At 28.9% G+C, this 11,094-nt stretch overlaps 1 protein-coding gene and 1 pseudogene across 1 annotated transcript; both read left to right on the top strand.

Moving 5' to 3' along the window:
• The first annotated feature begins 893 nt into the window (after window positions 1-893).
• On the top strand, window positions 894-3,674 carry LOC125819166 (D-galacturonate reductase-like). Its single transcript, XM_049498671.1, has 4 exons — window positions 894-1,207; window positions 1,826-2,069; window positions 2,481-2,660; window positions 3,462-3,674. Exons 1-4 carry the CDS (start codon window positions 894-896, stop codon window positions 3,672-3,674), a joined length of 951 nt encoding a protein of 316 aa, XP_049354628.1.
• A 3,855-nt stretch (window positions 3,675-7,529) lies between these two features.
• On the top strand, window positions 7,530-10,533 carry LOC125819165 (D-galacturonate reductase-like; annotated as a pseudogene).
• The last annotated feature ends 561 nt before the right edge of the window (window positions 10,534-11,094 follow it).

Genomic DNA, 11,094 nt, shown 5'->3' with positions numbered 1-11,094 from the left:
TAAAGACTTGTCAAATTCAACAAACATAAAAGGTGGTGGCCTACATATAATCAAATGGGTTAATTGCAAATCATACTGATTTATAATTAATTATTCAAGTGGTTGATTGAAACAATTTATTTTGGTTTATAATAGGGGTTTGGGTTTGAAATTTTTGTTCAAATTCAGGATTTGTGAATTATGGGGTACTAGTTCAAATTACAAATTAACTTCTCTTTTATTAATTTATCACTAGTTTATTGTAGACGATCATAAAGAAATAACAAGTGTAGAAATAAAAATAAAGCAACAAAATGTATAGAAATAGAAATTTATTATATAAATGGTCGTGAAGCTTATAAATTTCTTATGAAGATTATGTTTATGTATAGTAATGAACGGCAATTTAATGATTAATAGACTCGGGGAGTGAATATCTAATAGTTTTGGATATTAGATTTTGAGAAAGTAATCTCCAACTTTGGTTTAAAAAAAAATGATTGACATTCCTAAACACACCAAAAAAAATTTGGATTGTAACATTTTAAAACTATATCCGGAATTTAAGGTGTGTATTGACCGGGTCGGGTCAGATCAGTTTTGAAGTTTATTGATCTAACTTATTGGTTGTATAATAAATATCATATTATTACTTAATCAAATTACCAATAAATGTTTATCTTATCAAGATATTACATCTATTTATTACTTGACCAGTAATTTGATTCTTCTATAAATATATTTGTTTTACTCTATTAATATATAAAACTTAAATGTCATACCTTCTCCATATTATTTAAATAAAATTTGACTTTAGTCCTCAAATCTTGTCAAGACCTATAAATAAGTACTCTTTTCTATCTCCAATTTTAGGTTTATATCATATGATCAAAATATTTCAACAAAAAATAAAAATGCAACAAGTGACATTGAAAAATTGTGACAAGGCCATGCCGGCAATTGGCATGGGAACTGTTCTTTCATCTCGGCCGGGGGCGGATCCATCGGAGACGATGAAATCCGCCCTATTAGAGGCCATTAAAGCTGGTTATCGTCATTTCAACACGGCGTTTATTTATCAATCGGAAAAGCCTCTAGGAGAAGCCATTGTTGAGGCTATTCATCTTGGTTTTATTAAGTCAAGGGATGAACTTTTTATTACTACTAAGTTATGGTGCACTTTTGCTCAACGTGACCAAATTGTTGGTGCTTGTAAACTCAGTCTTAGGTAAGGGTTATATATTATATGGTTTAGATTTATTGGCAACATTATTATTTCTAGAGTCAAAAGTAATTTTTTTCAAATTAATTACATTGAATTCTCCAAGATAATCCATATTTCAATTTCAAATACATCCTCTATATTTTAAAATCAAATCCCTATACCTTTTATATTATGAAAAAAAATAATTTATTTATACACACTTAGTTATGGATATATCTCATGGGGTAGGGGGATTTTTATAAGTGTTCGCTTTTAAAATATAGAGGATGTATCTGAAATAATCATATACACATTTATGATTTTAATTTATTTTTTGATACACTTAGGTAACGATATATCTCTGTCAAAGTAGAATTTTTCTGTATAAGGGTATAATTATTGATTTTAAAATACCTATGATGTATCTAAAATTGAATCAATTAGTGTAATTAACTTTTTTAAGACATAATTAGTACATTTCAAAATAACCATTACTCAACTTTTCTATTTTCGATTCAAAACGTTGTGAATTATCAAAGTTTTGTAGCAAATAAACGTTCATATATATCCCAAAATCTATCTAGTTGATATATTTAAATTCACAAATTTAATTTATGTTTAATTATAATTTTTTTGGTGCAGGGAATTGCAATTGGACTATGTGGATATGTATTTAATTCACCACCCTTTGAGAGTAAGTGAAACAATACAAAAATTTCCAGTTCCAAAAGAAATAATTCATCCATTGGATATTAAGGGTGTGTGGGAAGGCATGGAAGAATGCAAAAATCTTGGACTTACTAAGGGAATTGGTGTTAGTAATTTCTCTTGCAAAAAACTTGAGGAACTTCTTTCCGTCTCTAAAATTCTTCCAGCCATCAATCAAGTAAGTCAATTTTCTCAATTTTTTCAACACCTCGAGAGAATAGGGAAGATAAATTGACTTAAGAGTCTGTTAGAATTAGCTGATTAAAAGTAGTCAATAGTCTATGTTTATCACACGTATAAATACGTCAAAAAGTGTTTATAAGCTAATTTGACCAACTTATAAGCTTAGTCAAACACCCCCTTAACCAATCCATCTTTTGCTACGAATCCGACCGTACCTATTACTTTCCACTCGAAATATATACAAATGAAAAATTTTAAATAGACAAATCTATCTCTTTTTTTTTTGGTAAAACAAATAGATAAATCTATCTCAATAATGAATATAGTAGCACTTATATATCTCTCAACTGACTTAAAATTTTGAATATGCCTTTGTCTGATAGATGACTAATTTTGTTTTGTTGAGGTGGAGATGAATCCAATTTGGCAACAAAAGGAACTAAGGGAATTTTGTAAGGCAAAGGGAATTTACATAACTGCTTATTCTCCCTTGGGTGCACATAATACAATTTGGGGTCACAATAGAGTTATGGAATGTGATGTATTAACTCAAATTGCTAAATCCAAAGGGAAAACCACTGCTCAGGTATTCTTCTTGTTGGTTCCTTTTTTCTTGTCTTGTTTGCTTTTGTTCGAAATTTAATTAATTATAATTTTATTCTTTCAGTCACGAATTTTATATATATATATATATATATATATATATATATATATATATATATAGTATGGTCTTTTATATCTTTATTTCTTCTAACGAGGACGCTAACCTTCTCGATCTTACCAGTCAAGGGTTTAGTTTTTCAACATTCAATATTTCCCCTTTTTGTTCTCAAGGAATTGCTCTTATAGTAGGAGATTTATTGTGTCCTCAAAGTTTTAGAAAGTTGGTTGTCAAACAACTAGACAAAACTTTTAGATATGAAAAAGATAAAGAGAAAGACGCAAGGTAATGGTCCTATTTGTGACTTCTATGTTGAGAAAAAAGGGTTAAATGAGGTTAGGGTGATGAGGGTGACATGCCTTTACGCAAGCTGAATTCGAATTACGCATTACGTAAGGTGAATCCGAATGATTTGTGGCCTAACGCTACTATCGAACACCTAGTGAAAAACGTACAAAAAAGACAGAGGAAGAAATTCCATCCGACCTCCGTTTTAATCTATTATACACAACAAGTTGTCTATCTAATTTTTTAAAAATATTAATTTGATTAATCATAGACAAGTACGTGTATTCATCTTTTATGTGACATGACGTGTAGTGTAAAAATTCTTCTACTACACCGGTCCATAAAGTTAAATAATTTTGTGAATTAAAAACAAACACATTTGTAATTACAAGAAAAATAACAAATATTTAAATTTTAAATCTATCTCTATGTATACAGGTAGCATTGAGGTGGATTTATGAGCAAGGGGTGAGTCTTGTTGTAAAAAGTCTCAACAAGGAAAGAATGAAAGAAAATCTTCAAATATTTGATTGGTCACTCACTCGACAAGACTTGGAAAAAATAAGTGAACTTCCACAACACAAAGGTTTCAATTTGGCTTCTCGTTTTGGACCTCATGATTTTCTGTTGCAATTATATGCAGAGATCTAATTGTTTTTTCATTGAGGATTACATTTAATTTCAATCAGAGCTCAATTTCAAGATTTAATTTAAAGTTATTAGTTAGTCCAAACTTAAGAATATGTTTTATAGATCGATTTTTGGATCAAATAAATATTTAATAGTAGTGTCATCTTGATATCGATGGACGTCATTTGTTGTTGGTTACATTAACTTTTGAGTAACTACATATATAACAGTTTTAGTTTTAGTCCTTGAATTATTGTTATGTTGTGATTTTCATCTTTGTTTTATTCGGCCAAGCGCATTTAACCTTTAATTAGTTTAAGTGTGTTGAATTAGTCCATGAAACTAACTTTTCCATTTGCCATGAATTATTGTGTTTTAAATTACCAAATGCCCACATCACACCTCCATTTCTTTGCTGAGTATGAAAATATTTTTTTCTAGAAAATGAAAAAAAAAAAAACACTCCTCATTCAACTTCTTGGTGGATACTTTTCTTGTATAGTTTTTTTTTAAAAAAAGAATGTGGTGTTTGGGTTAATTTCACAGAATATATGTCATCTTTCATTAGTAATATATATCAGGTTCCTTTGTTCATCAAAGTTAAGACAAATTAATTAGAAGAAATCACCTTGCGAGTTGATGGATTTCAACCAGCTACTTCATTGACCACTAGATCACATCCTTATTTATTATTGTCAAGTTTTGTTTAGTCTTGAGTTTATTTTCATTATAATTTTATTTTTTCAGTCTAAAATTACAATCGAACCTTTTTATAATATATTCTTATTGCTATAACAAAATAATTTCATAGAGAACATCTAACATAATATAACATGAAAAAACAATTTAAATAAGAATTTGACCATTATAGTGAAATATTCTTATACATGGCAATTATAGAGAGGTCTTACTATATATGGTATGATCTTCCGCCTTATCTCTGTTTCTTGTTCTTTATGGGAATGTTATACAAGAACAATAACAATTTAGTGTGATCCCTCAATTAAGATCTAAAAAAGGTGAATTGTATGTATATCTTATACTTACCTTCAAATATTTGATTGGTCACTTTCTCAACAACAAGAACATACTTAGTGTTTTCACCGTGGCTTCTACTTTAACCATACAAAAAAAACTCATTATTACTCATTCTAAATTCATTTTGATCATGTGTCCAATTGATGTGAACTTCTATATGATTCTAACAAGTAGTATTAAATTGTTTGAAATATGGTGCATCTCCTAATTCAATTTATTTAATGATTACCATTTTTTAGGCATACTTTAGTTCTTGTGATCTATAATTTTTCAGGTTAATTGTAAACTATCTCACATGTTGATTATATATAAGGACTTTTGTTTATTACAAACTGGCCAATTTAGTATATATAATTATCCATTTTGGGTATTGGGATATTGGGATTTGCTAGATTACTTCAAAGCCTTCAAAGATAAAAGCTGTTTTCACTTTTATTTTATTAAAAATAAATAAATTAGATGTTTTATTTTTTTAAATTCCAAATAACTCATAAAATTTCAAGCACAATTTTAATTTTTAAATATTTTTTTTCACTTTAAAAATACTTTTTTTTCCAAACACTTACAATTCTCATGGTCAAACACCCCTTTACGCGCTTATAGAAGGTACTATAATATAGTACATATTGATTAATTATGGAACTGGTACATAATTAATTAGCCAAGGCATGGACCTGCTTTTGTCTTTGTTGAAAATTTCTTGGAAATTTGAGTTGGGTCATTCACATAAATGTTTCTATGGGTGGTCTTTAATTTTTACTTGTTAAAATTGTTGATTTTTAATTTTTACCCTTCAAAATTTTAAGTGAAAAAAATCCAAAAATGTCCCTAAAAGCGAAAAAACAAAACAAAACAAATTCCAAGGTACAAGTTCAGTGAAATTATGCCTCAGGCCTCAGACATAAGCTCAGTAACAGAAGTTATGCCCAAGACATAAGTTCAGTATAAAAGTTAGGGATAAGGGTCTGAAAAATATCCCAATTTTGGTCGAATTTGTTGTTGCGATACTAAATTTTCATGAGAACCTATTACCTTCATAGACTATTTAATACCGTATTTTAAACATATATATTTGTCCACGTGGACATAAAAAATATTGCAAAATTATAAATAGTAATGTGTCCACGTGGGCACATATATACCTTTAAAATACACTATTAATTAGTTCAAGGGGGTAATAGGTCTCATTAAAATTTAGTATCGCAACAGCAAATTCGACCAAAGTTGGAGTATTTTTCAGACCCTTATCCCTAAAAGTTATGTCCCAAAAATAAGTTGAGTAACAAAAGTTATACCTTAATACAAAAGTGCACTAAAAATTCTACCCTGTTATGCATTAAGGCAAAATATTTTCTAAAAAGTTTTATCTGCTGAATTAGTTGTACGAATTTAAGTTATAGGTATGAGTACTTTGACCCAAAAAATTTAAATTATAAATTTAAGAGACTAAAATTAAAGATCATCCCAAAATAGAAACGTGAAAAAACTTGTTTTGGACTCACTCTATACGGCCGAACTTGCCTTATATGCGGGCCTGTATTGAACTCACTCTGTAGGGTTAGGCCGGCTAAATTCATAATGAATGGGTTCATTCAAATTTAAACTATACTTTTAAATTTAAAGGAGAAACTGCATAATTAGACGCACTTCATTATTATATATATTAATATTATTAAGTCAAGGGATGACCTTTTTTACTACAAAGTTATGGTGCACTTTTGCTTAACGTGACCAAATTATCGGTGCTTGTAAACTCAGTAAATAAGCGTTACCTATTATACAGATAATTATACAAAGGTCTGACTTATACATAGTATGATCTCCACACATAGGGGTTTGGCTGGAAAATTTGAACTCATTCTATGGGGTTAGGCCGGCAAAATTCATAATGGGCTCATTCAAATTTAAACTATACTTTTTTTAAAATTACAATTATTATTTAGGTGAGATAAAAATGGCTTAATATATAACTAAATCTTTTGAATTTGTTAGAATATTCTAGATAGATTTTGAACTTTTAATAAAGTATTTTAATTAGATATTTTTAATTTATATATTTTTTTAAAGTGCACGTTTTCATTCAATTATTAAATTAAGTTAATCACATAAAATATGTTATCTCCTATTTTAGAGTGATCTTTAATTTTTGTTTTTCAAGTAACAAAGTTGTGACTGAAAATAGCCTTGAGTTTAGTTTCAGAACTCACAAAATTAATGCCTCTTAGTTCTCTAAACTTATACCGAACAAGACAAAATTGGACAAAATTCACAAGTACAAGGTATTCCTTATAAGTCATAAGTTTAGTTTCAAAAAACCACAAAGTTCTGATTCTTAGTTCTCTAAACTTTTGCAGGACTATGCAAAAAATTTCTAAATATGCCTTGCGGATTAGAGGCTAGTATACTACACAATTTATGTTGAAACTAAACTTTTGCCTTGCAAAATTAAGTTATAGTCAAAGATATTTTGACCCACAAATCTTCATCAAATAAAAAACATGTGCAAAAATTAAAAATTACCAATTTTAGAAAAAGAAAATAAAATAAAGATCACTCCAAAATAGGAATAGGAAAAACTTATAAACTACAATAAATATCATATTATTACTTAATCAAATTACCAATAAATGCATATCAAGATATTACATCTATTTATTACTTAATCAGTAATTTGATTCTTCTCCCTCTTATTTAAATAATTTGTTTACCTTTTTTGGAAGTGAAGTTTGACTTTAGGCGTGAAATCTTATTAATATCTTATCTATAAATAAGTGCTCTTTCCTCTCTCAAATTTTAGGTTTATATCATATGATCAAAACATTTCAACAAAAAATAAAAATGCAACAAGTGACATTGAACAATTGTGACAAGGCCATGCCGACAATTGGCATGGGAACTGTTCTTTCATCTCGGCTGGGGGCGGACCCATCGGAGACGATGAAATCCGCCCTATTAGAGGCCATTAAAGCCGGCTATCGCCATTTCGATACCGCATTTATTTATCAATCGGAAAAATCTCTAGGAGAAGTCATTGTTGAGGCTCTACATCTTGGCCTTATTAAATCAAGGGATGAACTTTTTATTACTACAAAGTTATGGTGCACTTTTGCTCAACCTGACCAAATTGTTGGTGCTTGTAAACTCAGTCTTAGGTAAGAGTTATATATTATATTGTTTTGATTTATGTGACAACATTATTATTTTCAGAGTCGAAAGTAATTTTTTTTAATTAATTACATTGAATTCTTCAGATATATATTTCAATTACGAATACATCTTCTATATTTCAAAACCAAATGTTTATTCCTTTTATATTATGAAAAAAATTTACACTTGTAATTTTAATTTATTTTTGCACACCTAGTTATGGATATATCTCATGGGCTAGGGAAAGGGGATATGTAAGTGTTATAAGTGTTCGATTTTAAAATACAGAGGATGTATCTAAAATTGAATCATATACACATTTATAATTTTAATTTATTTTTTGATAAACTTATGTACCAATATATCCCATAGGGGGTGTAAAAAGTAGATTATTTTTTTTTGTATAAAGGGTATAAGTATTGATTTTAAAATACAGATGATGTATCTAAAATTGAATCATATTATAAAAGTGTTTAGTGAAATTAACTTTTTTAAGACATAATTAGTACATTTCAAAATAACCATTACTCAACTTTTTTATTTTCGATGCAAAATGTTGTGAATTATCTAAAGTTTTTTTGCAAATAAACGTTCATATATATCCCAAAATCTATCTAGTCGATATATTTAAATCCACAAATTTAATTCTGCGTTTAATTATTAATTTTTTATGCAGAGAATTGCAATTGGAATATGTGGATATGTATCTAATTCACCACCCTTTGAGAGTAAGTGAAACAATTCAAAAATTGCCAGTTCCAAAAGAAATAATTCATCCATTGGATATTAAGGGTGTGTGGGAAGGTATGGAAGAATGCAAAAATCTTGGACTCACTAAGGGAATTGGTGTTAGTAATTTCTCCTGCAAAAAAAATTGAGGAACTTCTTTCGGTCGCTAAAATTCCTCCTGCTGTCAATCAAGTAAGTCAATTTTCTCGAAATTTTCAACTACTCGAGAGAATAGATAAGATAAATTGACTTAAGAGTCTGTTTGAATTAGCTGATTAAAAGTAGTCAATAATTGATGTTTATCAAACATATAAATAAGTTAAAAGGTGTTTATAAGCTAAAAATACTATTACTAGCCAACTTATAAGCTTACTCAAACACCCTCTTAATCATTCCATCTTTGGCTATGAATCTGACCACCGTACCTATTACTTTCCACTCGAATATATAAAATAAAAATTTTAAAATAGACAAATCTATCTCAATAATGAATATAGTAGCATTTATATATCTCAACTGACTTAAAATTCTGAATCTGTCTTTGTCTAATAGATGGCTAATTTTGTTTTGTTGAGGTGGAAATGAATCCAATTTGGCAACAAAAGGAACTAAGGGAATTTTGCAATGCAAAGGGAATTCACATAACTGCTTATTCTCCCTTGGGTGCATATAATACAATTTGGGGTGACAATAGAGTTATGGAATGTGATGTTCTAACTCAAATTGCTAAATCCAAAGGGAAAACCATTGCTCAGGTATTCTTCTTGTGTTTTCATCTTCTTGTGAATTATATTTTAATTGTAATTTTCATCCTTTAGTCTCGAATTATATGGTATGGTCTTTTCTATCTTTATTTTTTCTAACGAGGACACTAACCTTCTCGATATTATCAGTAGAGGGTTTAGTTTTTCAACATTCAATATTTCCCCTTTCGGTCTCAGGGAATTACTCTTATAGTATGAGATTTACTATGTCCTCAAGTTTTCTTTATTAAGAAATATGGTTGTCGTTCAATTAGACAAAGATATTCATATGAATAAATTAAAGAAAAATGTGTACAATGTTCCTCCTCTTGGTGCCTTTTAAGTTGTGAAAAAAGGTCAAATGAGTTTAGGGTGAAGGATCAGCATTGGAGTATTTTTGTAACAATTTTGTAACGTTAGAGGTTGTGGTGGAATGAATAGTATAACAAAAGGTGTAAATAATCCTTTCTGCATAGTAAACTTGAAGTGAAAGCTTGTGTTGGTTAAATCATCTTTCGACCAATAAAGATTGTGGTAGGATAAATAAGATCCCTTCAGTCTCAATCAAAAATTTCAAGTTCAAATTCTGAATATGAATAAAAAATTGAAAAAAATTTCCCTTGAATAAGCCTTACGCAACGTGAATTCAAATGATTTGGAGTCCTACCCGACTATTGAACACCAAGTGAAAAAAAGGTACAAAAAAGATAGGGAGAAATTCCATTCGACCTTCGGTTTTTTTTTTAGTTTATTGGAATGGTGTATCATAATGAATTTAACCTATTATACATAGCAAGTTGTCTATCTTATTTTTAAGAATATTATCCACTAATTATAAGCAGTTATTTGTATTAATCTTTTATGTGACATGACATATAGTGTAAGAAATCTTCTATTCTATCGCTAGCTTCATAAAATAAAATAATGTTGTGAGTTTAAAAACAAACACCTTTGTGATTACAAGAAAAATAACAAATATTTAAATTCTAAATTCGTCTTTATTTGTGCAGGTAGCATTGAGGTGGATTTATGAGCAAGGAGTGAGTCTTGTTGTAAAAAGTCTCAACAAGGAGAGAATGAAAGAAAATCTTCAAATATTTGATTGGTCACTTTCTCAACGAGACTTGGAAAAAATAAGTGAACTTCATCAGCACAAAGGTTTCACTATGGCTTCTCTTTTTGGACCTCATGATTTTGTGTTGCAATTAGATGCAGAGATCTAATTACATTTTAATCAGAGCTCGATTTTAAAATTTAATTTAAAGTTATTAGTTAGTCCAACTTAAGAATATGATATCGATGGACGTCCTTTGTTGTTGGTTACATTAACTTTTGAGTAACTATATAGTAGTTTTAGTCTTTGAATTATTGTTATATTGTGATTTTCGTCTTTGTGTTATTCGATCACCTTTAATTTTTTAATTAGTTTAATTAAGTGTGCTAAATTAGTCCTTGAAACTAACTTTTCCATTAGCCATGATTTTTTTTTTGCGCTTTAAATTACCAAAATACCCACTATAGACCTCCATTTCTTTGTTGAGTATGAATATGCTTTTTTTCTAGCAATATGTATTAGGTAGCTTTGTTTATCGGGACAAATTAATGAGAAGAAATCACCTTGTAAATTGATGGTTTTCAATCAGCTACTTCGTTGATCACTAGATCACTCACTTATTTATTCTTTTCAAGTTTTGTTTAGTCTTGTGTTTATTTTCACTATAATTTTCTTCCTTCAATCTAGAATTACAGCCGAACCTTTTAATAACATTTTTTTATTGCTATAG

Source organism: Solanum verrucosum, unplaced genomic scaffold (assembly GCF_900185275.1).
Source record: "Solanum verrucosum unplaced genomic scaffold, falcon-dt-bn FXZP01000252.1, whole genome shotgun sequence".
Classification (NCBI taxonomy): Eukaryota; Viridiplantae; Streptophyta; class Magnoliopsida; order Solanales; family Solanaceae; genus Solanum; species Solanum verrucosum.
Note: the sequence above shows the minus strand (reverse complement) of the source record. Positions and strands in the feature narration are given on the sequence as shown.